This window comes from Bactrocera dorsalis, chromosome 6, assembly GCF_023373825.1.
Source record: "Bactrocera dorsalis isolate Fly_Bdor chromosome 6, ASM2337382v1, whole genome shotgun sequence".
Lineage (NCBI taxonomy): Eukaryota > Metazoa > Arthropoda > Insecta > Diptera > Tephritidae > Bactrocera > Bactrocera dorsalis.
In genome coordinates this window covers 13,331,332-13,351,910 of record NC_064308.1, presented here as the reverse complement: position 1 = coordinate 13,351,910, position 20,579 = coordinate 13,331,332, and the positions used below count along the sequence as shown (strand labels likewise).

Sequence of the window (20,579 nt, the reverse complement as noted above, 5' to 3'; positions counted from 1 at the left end):
ACAAATACAACTTAATACTACTTTTTGTAACAATACGCACGTTCTTAAGAACACAGTTAATTTGACAGCTGCACGACTGCAGGCCGACAGTTGTCGCTCTCGCTAACTTCAATATAAGTATTTGCCAACGACAGAAGGACAACAGTAGAGCTAACAGTACAGAGATGAGGTCGAGTGGTGAAGCCACTAATATGTAAAATGTAAAATTATTCAAAGCTCTAACAAACCTGACTTTATTTAACAAATAAAAGCATAAAATAGTTATATTATGTCATATGTAATAACAATTGATAGTTTGAAAGAAATAAATTTACCTATTTACTTATTTTTTGTATAAAAAATTTCACTTTGAACAAAATATTAAAATTTCATTGAAGTGCAAAGTATTAGTATGGCCACAACGAAATTGTGTATATGCAAAATGGACAGCTGTGTTATCTTGTGTACCTGCGGGCCATTGTTATGTTGCTGCCTTCTCACAAATATTCATGTAGAAGGGCTCACAACGCCATTTTTAGTTCCCTGTCGTGCTGACATGTCGTGTCGCGCTTAGGGATGGCACTTGATTAAATTCATCGATTATTTTCATTCAATTTACGGTTTAATTACATCGAATCATCTTTTCTAATTACTCGACTATTACTTGAGTAATTGCTAAATAATCGCAAACAGCATTTTGAAATTTAATACATTTTATGTTCATCTAAGTTAGCGTACAAGGCTCGAAATTGGTCGCATCAGTCATTAATGACTGGAAACGGTGTAAACATAGTTAAATTCTAATATGTCAATGTAGTTTAATATCAACAAATGAATGTCTGGTAACACTGCATTTACAGTTAAGTCAAACGCATTTTACGTTCAGTTGTTTGAAGAGCAATGGCGCCCGTTAAAAGCGAAGTATGGAAATTTTTTAATAAAATAAACAATAACTACGTTAAATGTCAACTTTGCTGCAAAAATTTAAAATTTTCTAATAACACATCAAATATGTTGCAGCATTTAAAATTAAAGCATGCAACTGTAGCCTGCAAATTGGTGGTAAGTTGGAGCAATCGGTACATTTTAAATTTCTTCTAGTTATATATAAATATATGTGCACAAATTAGACTCTGCAATCTAGGAGTAAAAACAATGTTTCCCTAAGTGATGATGACACTGACACCATGATTGATATGCCGAGTTGCAGCAGCAAACCAATTAATGAAAGCCCTTTGAGGGAGGGGCCAAGCTTCAGCAGCAATTTACCGAATGAAAGCAGCATGAGAGAGCTACCCAGCTGTAACAGTAAAAATCGTCAACCCTCATTTCTAAAGTCTTCCAAAATATTGAAATCTTTTCGCTTCATGGCTCAAAGAACCAAAAGCTGCAGCATGAAATAGTGGAAATGGTTATCAAGGATAATCTACCTTTTGACTTTGTTGAAGGTATATTAAAATACTTACATTATAAAACAAATTGATAATTAATGACGCTTTTTGTTCATTTATTTTTTAAAAGGTAAAGGCTTCTTAAGTTTCATGAAACAACATTTTCCTCTTTACAAAGTCCCAACAAGAAATACCATCAAGGCTCACATTGAAAAAATGTACAATGAAGAAAAGAAAATGTGTAGCGATGCTAAAAACTTTTTCATATTTGAGTTTAACGACAGATATCTGGACTGAAGTAGAAGTGAATAGCATGCTTGCTGTGACCATTCATGGTGTAAATGAGACGAAGCAATTTAATGGAACAATTGGCGTTTATAAATAAACGGAAGCACATACTGCATCACATATTTCCGAAGTTCTCATTGCTGATTTGAAAGACTTTTCTATTGACGGAAAATAAGTAATGGCTGTAGTGACCGACAATGGTGCAAACATCGTGAAAGCAGTACATGATTCATTTGGCAAAAAACGCCATATTCCTTGTCTTGCATACACCCTCAATATGTGAAAACTCACTGAACAGTCCTGAGAAGTGTTAAAGCTAATGATGATCTTCGAAATGTGCAAGCTGCTGCCGGAGTAGCTGAAGGCAAAATGCTAAAGACAATTTTGGACGTGAAAACACGTTGGAGTTCGACCTACTACAAGCTTGAACGGTTCATTAAACTATGTTCATATATTAACCAAATACTGACATCGAACATTCCTTTTTGCTATCTGCATCAACATTACTCGACCCGAGATTCAAAATAATTCATTTCAAAAATCCATTAGCGTTGTCCCCAGTTATACAGTTTTTATGTACTGAAATAACAGTTGCAGATAATACTATAGAAACGGGCAGCGAGTCGTCAGTGGAATCGGTAGATAATGAGTTTGACCTCTGGGCTCCTCAGAAAACTCTAGTGAACAAAAGAAGGAGGAAGGACAACGATTTTACATCTCCACGATGAATTGATCTTTTATTTAAATTGTCAGGTATTAGAACTAAGCCGAAAAACTATTGATGCTTGGGAATAAATGAAAATCAAAACTGTACGGACTTTCAAAAAAGTACTGATTTGAAAGACACGTGTTTAAAGTCGCAATTTTTTTGTAAAGATTAAAGAAAATTGTACGAAGAATAAAATATATCAAAAGTGATTAATTTGAAGCATTATAAAAGCTTTGAAAGCTATATATACTCGAACTTGATTTGTATTGTGTCTAATAAGATTTAAAAGTAAAAATGCAGCCAACCAAAAACTTAGAGGACCTTTAACTAAGGATCTCCAAATAAGAAATGAGTTTGTAAAAAAGATCTTGCGAATGGAAAAGAACTTCTTCTTCTTTCTTTACTGGCGTAGACACCGCTTACGTGATTATAGCCGAGTCAACAACAGCGCGCCAGTCGTTTCTTCTCTTCGCTACGTGGCGCCAATTGGATATTCCAAGCGAAGCCAGGTCCTTCCCCACTTCGTCCTTCCAACGGAGTGGAGGTCTTCCTCTTCCACTGCTTCCCGCGGCGGGTACTGCGGCGAATACTTTCAGAGCTGGAGTGTTTTCATCCATCCGGACAGCATGACCTACCCAGCGTAGCCGCTGTCTTTCAATTCGCTGAACTATGTCAATGTCGACGTATATCTCGTACAGCTCATCGTTCCATCGAATGCGACATTCGCCGTGGCCAATGTGCAAAGGACCATAAATCTTTCACAAAACTTTTCTCTCGAAAACTCGCAACGTCGACTCATCGGTTGTTGTCATCGTCCAAGCCTCTGCACCATATAGCAGGACGGGAATTATGAGCGACTTATAGAGTTTGGCTTTTGTTCGTCGAGAGAGAACTTTACTTTTCAATTGCCTACTCAGTCCGAAGTAGCACCTGTTGGCAAGAGTAATCCTGCGTTGGATTTCCAGGCTGACATTGTTGGTGGTGTTAATGCTGGTTCCTAAATAGTCGAAATTATCTACAACTTCAAAGTTATGACTGTCAACAGTGAGGTGAGAGCCTAGTCGCGAGTGCGACGATTGTTTGTTTGATGACAGGAGATATTTCATCTTGCCCTTGTTCACTGCCAGACCCATTTCTTTTGCTTCCTTGTCCAGTCTGGAGAAAGCAGAACTAACGGCGCGGGTGTTGAGGCCGATGATATCAATATCATCGGCATACGCCAGCAGCTGTACACTCTTATAAAAGATTGTACCTGCTCGATTAAGTTCTGCAGGTCGAAAAATTTTCTCCAGCAGCAGATTGAAGAAGTCGCACGATAGGGAATCACCTTGTCTGAAACCTCGTTTGGTATCGAACGGCTCGGAGAGGTCCTTCCCGATCCTGACGGAGCTTTTGGTGCTGTTCAATGTTAGTTTACAAAGCCGTATTAGTTTTGCGGGGATATCAAATTCAGACATCGCGGCATAAAAGCAGCTCCTTTTCGCGCTGTCGCAGCTTTGAAATTGACGAAGAGGTGGTGTGTGTCGATTATCCTTTCACGGGTCTTTTCCAAAATTTGGCGCATGGTGAATATCTGGTCGGTTGTTGATTTACCAGGTCTGAAGCCACAGTGATAAGGTCCAATTAGTTTGTTAACGGTGGGCTTTAATATTTCACACAATACGCTCGATAGAATCTTATAGGCGATGTTGAGGAGCCTTATCCCACGGTAGTTGGCGCAGATTGTGGGGTCTCCTTTTTTATGGATTGGGCATAGCACACTTAAATTCCAATCGTTTGGCATACTTTCGTCCGAACATATTTTGCAAAGGAGCTGATGCATGCTCCTTATCAGTTCTTCGCCGCCGTGTTTGAATAGCTCGGTCGGCAATCCATCGGCCCCTGCCACTTTGTTGTTCTTCAGGCGGGTAATTGCTATTCGAACTTCTTCATGGTCGGGCAGTGGAACGTCTGCTCCATCGTCATTGATTGGGGAATCGGGTTCGCCTTCTCCTGGCGTTGTACGTTCACTGCTATTCATCATCCTGGAGAAGTGTTCCCTCCATAATTTAAGTATGCTCTGGGCATCGGTGATTAGATCACCTTTGGGGGTTCTTCAAAAGTATGCTCCGGTCCTGAAACCTTCTGTAAGTCGCCGCATCTTTTCGTAGAATTTTCGAGCATTACATTATCAAGCTCTTCGTACTCACGCATTTCGGCCTCTTTCGTTTTCTGTCTACAAATGCGTCTCGCTTCCCTCTTCAACGGAAAAGAACTACTAAGTAAATGGAGCAGGCAGCAGCTTAACCAAAATTTTATATAACCACAACATAATTGATATTTAGTGTAGTGTTGTGCTACTTTATAACTGATCTTTACCGAAAATTCAAGTTTTTTACGCCCAACATGCCTCCTAAAGGAAGCACACAGCCGACGCACATGTGTGGCAAATGCAATTCTATCGTTCATGCTAAATCACCAAGTGTACTCGTATTATGTACTGGTTGCCGTATATGGACTCATTCTAAATGCACTGGGCGCACTAGACCTGAATTCACTGAACTAGCTAATAATATCAAGATGCAAGGCTTCCAATGGAAATAAGGTCCCTTTAAATTAGATGTTAGTGTTGTCACCGAAGTCGACCCTGAATCCGATAGCAATGATGATGACAATATAACTATGTGTAAGCTAAAGAGTCAGCTTGATGCTCAATATTCTAAACTTGCTGCCTCGTTCGACAGCAAATTTAATAGTTTTAAGTCCTCCATCGAAAAAAATATTGTTGACATCAGGAAAGATGTCTCGAACCTAACCAAGAAGCACAAGCATACGGATGACAAATGTACTGGGCTTGAAAGCAGACTGAGAACTATTGAAGGTAAGCTCAAAACCTTCTCTAATGTTCCTGCTCCAGCAGAAGATGTCTTCCCTTAATTCGCTGAACTTCGTCTTGTTAAATGTCACTGAATTAACGAAAGCAGACGGTAAAGACCGGCTTTAAGAGGACAGAGCTAATGTCCTCTCAGTTCTGCTCCGGACTTGACTGGTAACGTGGACCAGTTTAAGATTCGTCGTTTGGGCCGCCCTCTGCTCGGGCGCACTCGTCCACTTCTCGTTGAAACTCCATCTCCAAGTGTAGCGCGTGCAATACTCAAATCTAAACCTCTGGAACCCGCTGCTGGATCTAATAAAGTGATCTTTAAAACTAATCTCACTCCATCTCAGCTAAACCACCTCAAGAACCTCCGGGCGCAGTTAGATACCTTAACGAAGAATGGTGATACATCTAAGACAATAAAGTATGTCAATGGTGTTCCTAAATTAGTAGATAAAAATTTTCGTTCGATCATCGATAAGGGAAACTCAACCTAGTCTGCAAGTCCATTACCAGAACGTAAGGGATCTTCGAACCAAGCTCAGTGATTTAATACTGGAACGTCAACTAGCAGCATCGATACCTTCTGTATTTCTGAGACATGGCTTCATCCTGCTATTCACGACGGGGAGGTAATAGACGACACATTTAACATTTTCAGGCAAGACAGAAATAATTCAACAAGTATCAACGAACGCGGTGGTGGTGTCCTCATAGCATTAAAAAAGTATTTCCATGCTGAGTGCATCCACATCCCCGATAATAGCCTAGAACGAATATATGTGAAAATTAAGTGCAATAACTCTAATATCATCATTGGGTGTGTTTACATTGTCCCTAGAGCTTCACTCAACGTATACCAGATTTATCTTGATACGCTTTACTACTTGAAAGATAAACACAGGGACACCAACTTTCTTATCACTGGAGATTTCAATCTTCCTAGTAGTTCACCACGTTCAGATTGTGAAAATCTATTTTATGAAGGTTTCCCTCTAATGGAATGCATACAATTCAACAAAATCTTAATTGACAATATTAACTTACTTGATCTTTGTTTCAGTGACCTACATGTACATATTGAGCGTACCCAGGAAATTACTATTATAGATCGGTATCATCCAGCTTTGGATATCTCAATTGAGCTTCAATCGAGTCTTAAGTCTACATTGTCACCTTACTTACACTTCAAGAATGCTGACTATGTCAACCTCAATCATTTTTATTTAAACACAGATTGGTCTAATCCATAGACATACAAAATCAAAGTTCTCTACGACATAATACACGTTGGGCAGTCTTTTTCCTCGTTGGTTTTCAAGTGAACTAAAACATAAAACGCTACTCAAGAAAAAAGTTCACGCTACCTATAAGAAACACAATACTAGTCCGAACTATAGTAAGTTTAGTTCTCAATAAGATTCAACAGTTCAATCAAAGATGGCTCTCGCCATCTCTATGCTGCAATTTAAAGGTCGAGATACTTACCTGCTAAACTGTGCAAGGTTGTCGATTCGATTCTTTGCTCTTCCAGAAAACATTCTCCTTAGTATGATGACCGACGAACGGATAGAAGTCAGAAAGTTGGCCCTTGACCGTCTTCTTTGTTCAGTTTCTAACGAAGAACTCATTAAAGGGCTGTCGGGAGACACTTCAGAAGTATGGAAATTTAGTGAATTCACCTCTCACCCCGTGACAGTCGAGAGAACCGTCAAACTGGTGACAGAGGCATCTTCTAAAGTTATTGGCCCCCATCGTGATCGTTTTATACGCTCTACACTAAAATCTAGGTAACAAGTGCCAAAGTTTAGTACAAAATCTGATTTTATCAATAAATTTGACACAGATTCAGACTAAAACAAGCCTGGTATATGGTTGCTTGCTTGGGTTGGCCTTGGGAGGAACCCGAAGAGCAGCCACCTCCACGCGGTGGGTTCTGGGTGACCAATACAGGTTAGCTGAGAGCTGCAACAATTTTCACCTTACGCTGTGGCGCGCCGCCTTTTGGCTCGTATCTCGCGACGGTTCGTCCTACGGCCATGATCACATATACCATTTCGGTAGCAAATGACGTGACAAATAACTTTTGTTTTATACATTTTGCCATGAGATGCGTATTTCAGGCGCTATGTAGACAATTTCACGATTTTAGGCGAATTTCCGAAATTTCAAGGCCGGAGTTGGGGTTGAAGATGCAATCCGATCTCCAAACAAAAAGTTGCATTGGAATCAGGAAGTACTAAGGCAACTTTTCCGCACTATTAGAAATCCCGAATCAAAAAAAGTCCGGAATCGACCCACCCTATTTCCCATCAACCATGTCCTGGAACAACTGTACAGTCACCTCAGGTTTGGATATCAGCAATATATTCGCATCGTTCTTCAAAAGTGTATACATTTATGATCCATGCCAGAGCTCTTCATCACCCAATAATGAGCCTGCTGTCAGTATCAATGAAGTCCACAAATGTCTAATGTCTCTGAATACCAAGAAAGGAGCTGATCCTGATGGCCTACCAAACATCTTTCTCAAAAGTTGTGCCACCAGCCTCAGTGAACATCTCACACATATGTTTAGTTTCTCGCTTCACAATGGTACTTTCCCAACTGATTGGAAGATCCTTCTGTGTGTCCTATTCATAAGGACGGCCCAAAGGCTGATATCTCCAACTATGGACCAATTTACATTCAATCTGCTCTAGCTAAACTCTTTGAAAAGATTGTTCTTCCTCAACTGACTGCTTTCTTCTCAAGCATCATCACCAGTAAACAACATGGATTCGTAGGTGGGAGATCCACTACCTCAAACCTGTTCATTTACGTCAATTACCTGCTTGAATCTCTAAAGAACGATAAAGTAATTCATTCCATCTAAACAGATTTTAGCAAAGCCTTCAATTGAGTGGATCACAACATCTTACTGAGTAAACGAAGCAAGCATGGCATCCAAGGTAACGCACTTAACTGGTTACAGTCGTATTTTATTGGTAGGCAATTCCAAGGGTTATGGTAACCTCTCTATCAGGCATGACGTAACATCTGGGGTGCCGCAAGGTTCGCATTTGGGTCCCACTCTTTTTAATATATTTGTTAATGATATCGGTGATATCTTCCGATCTGACCATCTGCTTTATGCAGATGACCTAAAGTTATTCAGAGCCATATCTTGCGAACAAAATACTGTTACTCACCAAAGTGACATTGATGCACTCGCGACCTGGTGCCTCAAAAATAAACTTGATCTGAATATCAAAAAGTGCGCTGTCATTTCATTTTCACGATCGCACTCATGCACTCCACCTAATTAGTAGGTTACTAGTTGTACAAGTAAAGGACCTGGGCATACTCATCGACAACAAATTGACATTCAGCAAACACATCGACAAAATCTTATATCAGGCTTTCAAAGTTCTTGGTTTTATATATATGTTACTCGGACAAGTAAAGACTTTAAGAATCCAAACTCCATTCCGCGTCTTTCTTCCTCGCTGCTCCTCCCAGTCCTGGACTATGGTAGTGTAATTTGGTCACCTTTCACTGACGTGACAATCAACCGTGTTGAAAGAGTTCAGGCGAAACTATGTAAACTTCTAGGCTACCGGTACTGTCACGATGTTTCTGGTGGTCACAACTCAACTGAAGATATCTATGACCGCTTCAACATCAACAAGTTACATGCTCGTCATCAGGGAGCTGACCTAATGTTCTTCTTTAAAGTCGTGAATGGATTAACTGATGCTCCGGACATCACCAGCTGTTTTGAGTTGGCACCGACGGGTATCTTTTTAAGACGCAACCGCCTGCTAAAAACCATAAAAACCTCAAAAAACTACGTGTTCGGCCCACACAATCGCATCGCGTTGCTTGTCAACGCGCTGCATACTGAAGTGGATTTCTACAACGGCTCACTCAACGCATTCATCCCTGATATAAAACGACGTCTATTAATATTCCCCTACTCAAGACAATTTAATTTTCTTTTTTTTTTACTTGCTTTACTATAATTTCTATGTAATAATCTATATAAATAAAAATGAATCGCCAAAATGTATGTACGCTCATAACCTTCATACGACTGAACCAAATTTGATAATTCTTTTTTTAAAATGTTCGTTGAGGTTCAGGGATGATTTCTGCGGAGAAAAAAATTCGAATAATTGCCGGAAAACCCCTAACAACAGCCCTTTTCTTTTTCTCATACAAACGAATGAATGTTTGTTCGTTAGTTATGCTAAGAGAACGGCTGAACCAATATTGATGAAATCTTATGAAGTTGTTCGTTGTGGATTGGGAAAGGTTTAGAAATAAAAAATCTGTATGTCTTTTATGAGGAAAAGTCGGAAAATTGAACAATTCCAAAAAGTTAATTTTTTCCATACAAATTTTTTTATTTCGTTTTTCAATTATTTAAATCTTTCAAATTTGGCGTTTGTTTCAAAAATTTTTGAAAATTATTCAGTGAAAATGTTATGTGTTTTTCACACAAAGTGATCAATTACAGATTGAAATTTGTCACGATGCCATGAAGAGGTCGCGCTGATATCGGTCGGCGTTCTTTTTGGCATCAACATACATTAGCAGCCCAAGGCACATGAACGAGTACCCCCAGGATGCGATGACATACGTGCGGTGTTATGGGTCGCGATCAATCAGAAAGCGATCGTCACGATGTCACAGCAAGACTTTTTAAGCAACAGCTTCGATGTACATTATCTTGAAGCAGTGCATATGTATATGGTGCTGTTAGATGCTAGATGTACTCTGTTGAGTGGCAAAAGAGAGGTTTGCCGCACGCACACATTTTTCTTTGGATGTTGGAAGGTGGTTACACCAGATCAAATTGATGAAATCATTCAATCATGCGGCAATTCCTGATGCAAAGAAAGATCCAGTATTATACGAAGTGATGAAAACCAATATGGTTCATGGACCTTGCGGACACTACAATCCTTTTTCGTTTTGTATGTCTGTCAATAAATGCACGAAATAGTATCCACGTACTTTTCTTTCGGAAACACAAACTAGAAATGATGGATATCCACTCAATCGGCGTCGCTCACCAGACGACAATGGCAGAACATTTAGCATTCAATTTAGAGGCGTGAGTATCGAAGTTGTTAACACATGGATCGTACCATATTCGCCACTGTTGCAGTTTGGTGTAATCGATAAAATACGTTTGTATGTACGTCATCAAAGGAATCAACATGGCGGTTATTGGTTTTGAACGATATGGTCGATACGTGAACTGCACTAAAGCGCTTTGTAGGATATTTACTTTTGCAATTCATGAACGTTTTCCGACTGTTGTGCGTCTCGCAGTTAATTTGAAGATTGGCCAAAGTGTGTATTTCAACCCAGAGAATACAGTACAGCCAGTGGAAACATCGCCAGCAACAAAATTAACATTGACGAGTTTTTTCTCAACTTTCGTCAGTGATGCGTTTGTGAAAACATTGCTCTATTCGAAAATAGCTTGATATTATACATGGAATGAATCGTCGAAGAAATAGTTACGCAGAAAGCAAGGCCAACCAGTAGATTGACATCCAGGTGTCTTATCAACTAATGCATTAGGGCGAATTTACACAATCCACCCGAAAAACGACGATTGTTTCTACCTTCGGTTGCTATTGATTAATGTACGCGGTTCAACTTTATTTGATTCATTGCTTACTGTGAATGGTTCGATGTGTGCAAGTTTTGGAGAAGTAAACCAGCAATTACAAATGCTGGAGCACGCTAATCAGTGGAATGAAAATGAAGTTCGCATACTTTTCGATATAAACATCGACATTGCCAAAGACATTTTACATCGTCTTCGCTAAAAATTGGAAATGGTACAACTTCGGTTGATACTTCCGGTGGTTCGATTCCATCCATTCCATCTTCCCTTTATCAATTGACGAAAGATGAACTCATCACAAATATTCGCACATTGGCCAAATTATCATAACTACGATTCCTTAAGTGCACGCGCAATGTTAGCTGCCAAAAATACCGATGTTGTTGACTTCAACTGGAAGATTCAAAGTCAAATTCCGGGAGACTTGCGCTCATACAAATCAATCGATCGTCTTGACTATGAAGACGACGCCGTGAATTATCCAGTGGTGTTCCTAAATTCTTTGCACAGGCTTGGTATGCCACCGCATCATTTGCGTCTCAAAGTAGTATCCGACGTTATTATGTTTCGCAATCTTCATGCGCTGAAAGTGTGTAATGGAACCCGACTGATTGTGACGCACCTATCGAATACAAGGGGGAGAATGCTTCTTCTTCTTAATTGGGGAGAATGCTTGATTCTACGAATTCCTTTGAGGTCTAACGATTTCTCATTTAAGTTCAAACGTATTCCGTTTCCAGTGAAAATTGCATTTGTGATGTCAATCAACAGGACCTAAAGATAGTCGCATAGTGTGAGGCATAAATTTGGAATTCTCATTCTCACGAATTGGAAAACCATCTTTTCTGTACACCGGAACAGAAACCAAAAAATGTTGTTTATAAAGCTGCGTTACATGGAAAAAAAAAACAAAAACAAAAATGAAATGATAAATTTAACTTTCTTTTCAAAATACTTAATTTCACGCAGGACAACGGCTGCGGGGTCAGCTAGTTATATTATAATTTTATATTTCCCCTCTATATCAATTTATATTTCTTTATATATGTTGTATAATGCCGATTGGCGTAAAATTATTAAATAAAATCTACTTGGTACCTCAGTACCAGCTGAGCGGTTTTTCTCAAAAGCGGGTGCAACTGCGACCGAAAACGCAATCGTTTGACAACAAAACGTTTATCGAAATTGCTTTTTCTTCAGACTTGGTTGAACAAAGAATAAATTTTATTGACTTCAATTAATACATTTTCATTTATGCTAAGACAAATGAATTTTTAATACGATAATTTAATTTTATTTCCGTTTTTGTTTTTGTGTATATACCAACATAATTTGAATGTCTGAAATAAGAATATAGTCTCCTATATTTTATTGGTTTTATTTTTACGCAAAATTTGCAAAACCTAGTCTTTCAAGTATGAGGCAATTCTTTTACTTTAAGATTGATGTACATATTTTGAAAAATTTAATGTCATTGTGCTACTTAACTTGAAATATAGGCCATTTTCTCTTTTAGGATATGTCTGGGACTCTGTGATAGAGCATTATAATACAAGATTCGGCGCAGAAACTTGGTGGTGGTCTTTATGCAATTTAGTATTATTTAAAAACATTGGAATTAATCGATTAATCGATTTTTTACATTAATTGCAATTATTTGTTATATCTTGCAATAAATCATTTGATTCTTTAATCGATTAAAAAATAATAATTTGCCATCCCTAGTCGCGCTCAATGTGTTCAGCAAATCACAGTCGAAATCTTAACATTATCGACTGCAATGTTAAGGTGTAATCTGTACTCCTTCGTCCAGTTCATAAATATAGAAGCTGTGGATTTAGTGGTGGGAGTATTAAGCTTCATGCAGATAAGAAGCGAGAAAAGTCGGAGAGATATTTCTTTTGTTTTTGAGCACTTGCCATCGATTCCATTGTCCGACCCCAATATCAATATCATGCTACATCCTCGTCAACGACACCAAAACAACAACAACAACCACTGCAGACGACTAAAGCCAACAGCAAGAACAACAGCACTGGTGCAAGTAAGTAGACCGGTTTAACTTCCCGAATTCCCTGTTGCCAGAGGAGTATGCGTTGTCATGAGGAGGCAGGCTCAGCTGCTTTGATTTGGATGAGTCACAACGGGCTTTCACCGCAGGTGCTCGGAGAAAGAGAAAAGACAGACTGCCCTCTACCACCAGCAATTCTCCAGGAGAACCAGGTGCCCCCTGTAGGAAGGGTATGAGCGATGCCAGTCTAAAGTGGTACCTGAGACAACTCCGAACTTGCGAAATGCTACGCAAGAGCTGTGAACCCACGTTTGTTACAGAGAACAGAAGGGAGGTGCTGGACAGCGGATCGTGTTATCAGAGCCCTCCATGTCAGATCACAAAATCATAAAAATCAAATTAAAAGTAAATATCAACCAAGCTAAATTAGGTAAGATTGTGCGGTTGTTCAAAAATCAATCAATTTCGTTCTTTTCGTCCTTTATTTTAGTCATAAAGGTAGGTATCCAGCTTCTAAATAATAGCTGAAGAAAAAAATACATTATTTCCTCAAGTAATTTTGACAGCTAGTCACGCATTGTGAATGATTCACATGAGAAGGGCAAGAGAAAATAAACAAAGAAAATTAACTTATGTATGTGTGTAAGCACAGAAATATTTGCATTGCGATTTACGGAATATGGATGAAGATTGGTAAGTTTTATATCAAATTTTGAAATGAACTATATTTCATAAAAATGGTTTTATTTCACTGGAGGATGAATTTAATGATTACGTTGAATTGTAGTGCCATGATGGCTGCCATAGAGATGGATGCTGAATCCCAAAACAAAGAGCATAAGAAGAAGGCGAAATATTGGCTGAGACCATACCTTAAGGAACGGAACAACAAGGGAAGATTCTTGTCCGATTTCGAAGCCTTGCGAAATTCTCCAAATTTATTCGTTGAAAACTTTCGCATGGCACCACAAGCTTTTGATGAACTTTATGAGATGGTGGAGCCGCATCTATTTCTGAAACGCAACAGCAGGCCAAAAGATTTTATGCCAATCAAAGCCAATTTGGCAGTGGTTCTGGTTTTATACATTTTTTCTGAATTTTAAACCGTGTTGTTTTTTTTTTTGAAAAATATTCTTACAGATACTTACCTTCGGGGGGTTTGCAACGTCACTTAGGTTCTCGCTATCGATTATAAAACAAAGTCACTTTTTCTGTCCTATTGTCCCCTTAAATGTTTAAATATTGAAAACTAAGCAACTGATTTTGATGCGGTTTTTTTTAATAGATAGATTGCTTGAAGAGGAAGGTTTATGTCATTATAATTTGAAGAAATATATAAAGGGGGTGTGGCACTCGGACAAAATGTGGTAAAAAGCCATATATTTTTTGTTTACATAGCCATACATCATAAAAGAATCCACCGATTAAAATGAAACTTACTTGAAGTTAAACTTTCAAATATTTACTTTCGTTCTGCATCAAAAAAATAGTTGATTCATTTCTTATTTAACCAAAATTGTTTAAACAAGAGCAGCACTTTTTCCAAAAAAAATTGTTTGTGTGTTTGTTCGCTGTCAACCGAATGAAACTTTAGAAGTTATGTGGGAATCTCACCCCACCTCATTCGTGTTGAATTAGATCGTGTGGTGAAAGAACTCGGTACGTACACATGTATGTAAGTACATACATATGTACGAATCTCTCGCATCATTAAATTTCGGGCGTAAATATGTATGTATGTATTTTCAATTCATGTCGTTATTACCGTACTGAATTCCATGTAATTCGGGGGTGTTGTGGAATCTGATAGTTGTCGGAATCGGAATTGAAACCGATCAAAAAAAGCAGTAGGTGTCATGAATTCAGATATTATTGGTTTGATGTTCGAAACAGAATTTGTATCGGTTTTGGGTGTCATCGAAACCAATTTTATCGGTTTTGCTATCAGAAATAAAACAAGAAGATAATCGCCAACAGATTTGAATATTAGTTTATATTTCTGTGTGTTGTTAGACGGTTGAGAAAATGTAAGTTCAGGAATTTATTTATTATATTCTTACAAAGTAATTAACTTTATTTTTGTAGGGGAAAACATAAGAATAGAACGCAAAATACGATCATAATTGAATTTATGGAAAAAAATCCAGATATCTTAAGAGGGTTTACGAAACGCAATAAACCGACAATAGAATCGTTATGGCAGGAATTAACTGAATCGCTTAATGCTGCAGGTCCTCCACACAAAGATGTAAACGGGTGGAAAAAGGTAAGTAAATTTCAGTCAAAATTAAACTGCAATTAAAACAAACTTATTTCTATAGGTTATTACTGAGTGGAAGAGCGAAATCAAAAGAAAATTAGCTCACAACAAAATTGAGAGTCGAGCAACAGGAGGTGGCCCATTTTCTAAATATCAGCTCACTCCAAACGAAGGAACTATTGTGCGTCTTTGTGTCATTTCTCAAACTATAGAAGGCATACCAGGTGTTGCTCTTGGCACCCAACCCGTCAATGAAAATTCAAATATTACAATTGCAGGGGTGAATGTAGATTTGTCTTCCTCATCGTCAGAGCAACAAAATATAAACTCAAGTTATAATGCATCCAATAGACAACAAGTTGTAAAAATAAAATAAATATGTAAAAATGCAAAAAAATGAAGGGTATGAATTTAGATATTTCAAAAATAGCAAGCAAATCTTCATGGTATAAAGAAAGGGGAATTGTTTTACTCCAAATGTAACGCGTGCGGGCCACGGACAGTAATGAATAAATCAAAACTGCGGGATCGATTTTAATCATTTTTTCAGTGAGTGACATAGGCCTTATATTTTATTTCCGTGCGAAGCCGGGGCGGGTTGCTAGTATTTTATAACTACAAGATAAGACCACATTATATGCCTCGGTTGTACCACAAAGTAATACGAATTTTAAACTTTTGGATTTATTGAGGTTTCATTCAATAAATTTGCTGGCTACCTGTGATGCTAATTATAAATTTACATATTTGGATATAGGTGCTTATGGAAGTGAAGGCGACTCTAATATTATGAGAAGTTCTAAGTTTGGTAGCAGCATTCTGAATGACACCTGTCTATTTCCTCCAGACACAGTAATTAATAAAAAAAAATCCGCATTTCATCGTAGGAGACGACGCCTTTTGTTAATAAAACCGTATAGCACCACAAAACTCTCGGTAGAGCAGAGGATTTTTAACTACGGGCTAAGTAGAGCTAAGCGGTGCATTGAAAATGCTTTCGGCATTTGCCTTAAAAAACTTTTATTTTGCAATCCTGAACGAGCGCAAGTTGTTGTTTCGGCATATTGCCTGTTGCATAATTTTTTCATAAATAAATGTCAGCGAACGTAGTTATAATTCGAATACGTTTTCTGGTTTTGAGGATAGCACTGGAAATTGGATAGTAGGAGAATGGGAAGTGTTGCAACAACAAGAAGACACTCGCAATCGAAATGAATTCAACAAATACAAGTACATATGGGGTATTCCATACGAAATCGACCACTTTTGAACCCGACCCCTTTAGATTTTGCTGAAACTTATCCATCGTTTTCTACCCTTTGAAAAACATTTTTGATAATTTTTTTAAAATTTTTTGTTCAACTTCAAAAAAGTTATGAATTAAAAAAAAAAATGGCTTTTTTGTTTTCAAATAGCCATAACTTTTGTAGAAATTGACTTTTGGGGACCTTTTTTCTTTAAATTTTTGTTTTTGAATAAACTTTTCGAAAAAATACACGAAAAAAATTTAACACGATCAATTATGTAAAGTAATCGGTTTTTTTTTTTAAGTAAAATCGTCATTTTTAGGAAGTTCGCCATTTTTTCTAAAAAAAACTTCAATCAATTTGACAACTATCCCTGCTAATCCTGGAGTGGGTCGATTTTTTTTTATTTTATTTTTATTTATTTAAAAAAAATTGTAAAATTTTCAAAAATGAAAAATAAAAATTTCCGTAAACATTATTTCTATCATATAAAAAATATAATTTAACAATTTTATGATATAATATTCTCAATTTATAGACTTAATTTGCGAATGTAATCACCAAGATTCAAATTTTTTCCTATTAGTAAGGTCGATAAACTAGGGTTGCCCAATTATAGACGTACCTATAGTCAGTATACTATGTAGAAACTATACACTAGTGTGAATCTTGGTGATTATATTCGTAAAATAAGTCTATAAATTGAGAATATTATATCATAAAATTGTTAAATTATATTTTTTATATGATAGAAATGGAGGATGGAGTCATGTGTAGAAGTTCACGCAAGTGAGGAAAGTTCTCTGATTGCCATTTACTTGAGAGTGGCCAGAAACGATTCTTTTACATGTGACTCAAGCAGCTCACGACTTCCGGTCTTTGACCAAGTATCCTCTGGGTAGCCTAAGAACATCCGTTTGAAGGCGAGCTAACGTGAGAAGGCGAAGCATCCCCAGCCTCGGATGAGAGACCCCCCTTTTGATGACGACCATGGCAAACGAAATAAGGACTACGAATTGAGGGCATGCACCTGGAATGTCCGGTCCCTTAACTGGGAAGGTGCCACTGCCCAGCTGGTTGATGTCCTCGTGAAAACAAAGGCTGACATCACCGCCGTCCAAGAAATGCGATGGACGGGACAAGGACAGAGACGAGTAGGTCCTTGTGACATTTACTACAGTGGCCATCCTCGTGAAAACAAAGGCTGACATCACCGCCGTCCAAGAAATGCGATGGACGGGACAAGGACAGAGACGAGTAGGTCCTTGTGACATTTACTACAGTGGCCATATAAAGGAGCGCAGGTTTGGTGTGGGATTCGTGGTGGGAGAGAGACTCCGTCGCCGAGTACTATCATTCACTGCGGTGAATGAACGTCTAGCCACAATCCGCAACAAAGGGAGGTTCTTCAACATATCGCTGATTTGCAAGCACGCCCCGACGGAAGAGAAGGACGATGTGACCAAAGATGCTTTTTATGAGTGCTTGGAGCGCACTTATGAGAGATGCCCCTGTCACGATGTAAAAATCATGCTTGGCGACTTCAACGACAGGGTGGGCAAAGAAGGTATCTTTGGTACTACGGTCGATAAATTCAGCCTCCACGACGAAACACCCCCAAATGGGTTGAGGCTGATCGACTTCGCCGGGGCCCGAAATATGGTTATCTGTAGTACTAGATTCCAGCATAAGAAGATCCATCAAGCTACCTGGCTGTCTCCGGATCGAAAAACTACCAACCAGATCGATCATGTTGTGATAGACGGAAGACACGTCTCCAGTGTTTTAAATGTGCGTGCGCTCCGAGGTCCTAACATCGACTCGGACCACTATATTGTTGCAGCCAAAATTCGCACCCGCCTCTGTGCAGCAAAAAACGCACGCCAACAAACACAAGGGAGATTCGACGTCGAGAAGCTGCAATCACAACAGACAGCCGAACGATTCTCTACTCGGCTTGCACTCCTGCTCTCTGAGAGCACTTGTCAACAACTCGGTATAAGGGAACTGTGGGACGGCATTTCAAACTCCTTACGTACAGCTGCAACCGAAACCATTGGTTTTCGGAAAGTGCAAAAGAACAGCTGGTACGACGAGGAGTGCCGTGTCGCAGCGGAGAGAAAACAGGCTGCCTACCTCGCAACGTTACGATCGACCACAACACGTGCGGGATGGGATAGATACCGAGAGTTGAAGAAGGAAGCGAGACGCATTTGCAGACAGAAGAGGAAAGAGGCCGAAATGCGTGAGTACGAACAGCTGGATAAGCTGGCCGACAGGGGTAATGCTCGAAAATTCTACGAAAAGATGCGGCGGCTTACAGAAGGTTTCAAGGCCGGAGCATACTCCTGTAGAACCCCCCAAGATGATCTAGTTACCGATGCCCAGAGCATACTTAAATTATGGAGGGAACACTTCTCCAACATGCTGAATGGCAGTGATAGCACAACACCGGGAAAAGGCGAACCCGATTCCCCAATCGATGACGATGGAGCAGACGTTCCATTACCCGGCCATGAAGAAGTTCAAATAGCAATTACCCGCCTGAAAAACAACAAAGCGGCAGGGGCCGATGGATTGCCGGCCGAGCTATTCAAACACGGTGGCGAAGAACTGATAAGGAGCATGCATCAACTTCTTTGTAAAATATGGTCGGACGAAAGCATGCCCAACGATTGGAATTTAAGTGTGCTATGCCCAATCCATAAAAAAGGAGACCCCACAATCTGCGCCAACTACCGTGGGATAAGCCTCCTCAATATCGCATATAAGGTTCTGTCGAGCGTATTGTGTGAAAAATGAAAGCCCACAGTCAACAAACTGATTGGACCTTATCAGTGTGGCTTCAGACCTGGTAAATCAACAACCGACCAGATATTCACCATGCGCCAAATCTTGGAAAAGACCCGTGAAAGGAGAATCGACACTCATCACCTATTTGTCGATTTCAAAGCTGCTTTCGAAAGCCCGAAAAGGAGCTGCCTTTATGCCGCGATGTCTGAATTTGGTATCTCCGCAAAACTAATACGGCTGTGTAAACTAACGTTGAGCAACACGAAAAGCTCCGTCAGGATCGGGAAGGACCTCTCCGAGCCGTTCGATACCAAACGAGGTTTCAGACAAGGTGATTCCCTATCGTGCGCCTTTTTCAACCTGCTTCTGGAGAAAATATTTCGGGCTGCAGAACTCAACAGAGAGGGTACCATCTTCTATAAGAGTGTACAACTGCTGGCGTATGCCGATGATATTGATATCATCGGCCTCAACACCCGCGCCGTTAGTTCTGCTTTCTCCAGACTGGACAAGGAAGCAACGCAAATGGGTCTGGCAGTGAACGAGGGCAAGACGAAATATCTCCTGTCATCAAACAGACAGTCGTCGCACTCGCGACTTGGCACTCACGTCACTGTTGACAGTCATAACTTTGAAGTTGTAGATAATTTCGTCTATCTTGGAACCAGCGTAAACACCACCAACAATGTCAGCCTAGAAATCCAACGCAGGATTAGTCTTGCCAACAGGTGCTACTTCGGACTAAGTAGGCAATTGAGAAGCAAAGTCCTCTCTCGACAAACAAAAAACAAACTCTATAAGTCACTTATAATTCCCGTCCTGCTATATGGTGCAGAGGCCTGGACGATGTCAACAACAGATGAGTCGACGTTGCGAGTTTTCGAGAGAAAAGTTCTGCGAAAGATTTATGATCCTTTGCGTGTTGGCCACGGCGAATATCGCATTCGATGGAACGATGAGCTGGAAGACCTCCACTCCGTTGGAAGGACCAAGTGGAGAAGGACCTGGCCTCGCTTGGAATATCCAATTGGCGCCACGTAGCGAAAAGAAGAAACGACTGGCGCGCTGTTGTTGACTCGGCTATAATCGCATAAGTGGTGTCTACGCCAATTAAGAAGAAGAAGATATGACAGAAATAAAGTTTACGGAAACATTTTTTTTTTTTTCATTTTTGAAAATTTTACATTTTTTTTAAATAAATAAAAATAATATAAAAAAAATCAACCCACTCCGGGATTAGCAGGGATAGTTGTCAAATTAATTGAAGTTTTTTTTTAGAAAAAACAATGGCGAACTTCCAAAAAATTACGATTTTACTTAAAAAAAACCGATTATTTTATATAATTGATCGTGTTAAATTTTTTTCCTGTATTTTTTTAAAAAGTTCATTCAAAAACAAAAATTTAAAGAAAAAAGGT

General features: G+C 39.2%; 1 protein-coding gene and 1 pseudogene across 1 annotated transcript; both read left to right on the top strand.

Moving 5' to 3' along the window:
• Positions 1–762: 762 nt before the first annotated feature.
• On the top strand, positions 763–12,071 carry LOC125779671 (uncharacterized; annotated as a pseudogene).
• Positions 12,072–12,557: 486 nt separating this feature from the next.
• LOC125779190 (uncharacterized) lies at positions 12,558–15,729 on the top strand. Its single transcript, XM_049459834.1, has 3 exons — positions 12,558–14,888; positions 14,947–15,127; positions 15,183–15,729. Coding segments are annotated over exons 1-3 (498 nt in total). The 5' UTR covers positions 12,558–14,886; the 3' UTR covers positions 15,498–15,729.
• The last annotated feature ends 4,850 nt before the right edge of the window (positions 15,730–20,579 follow it).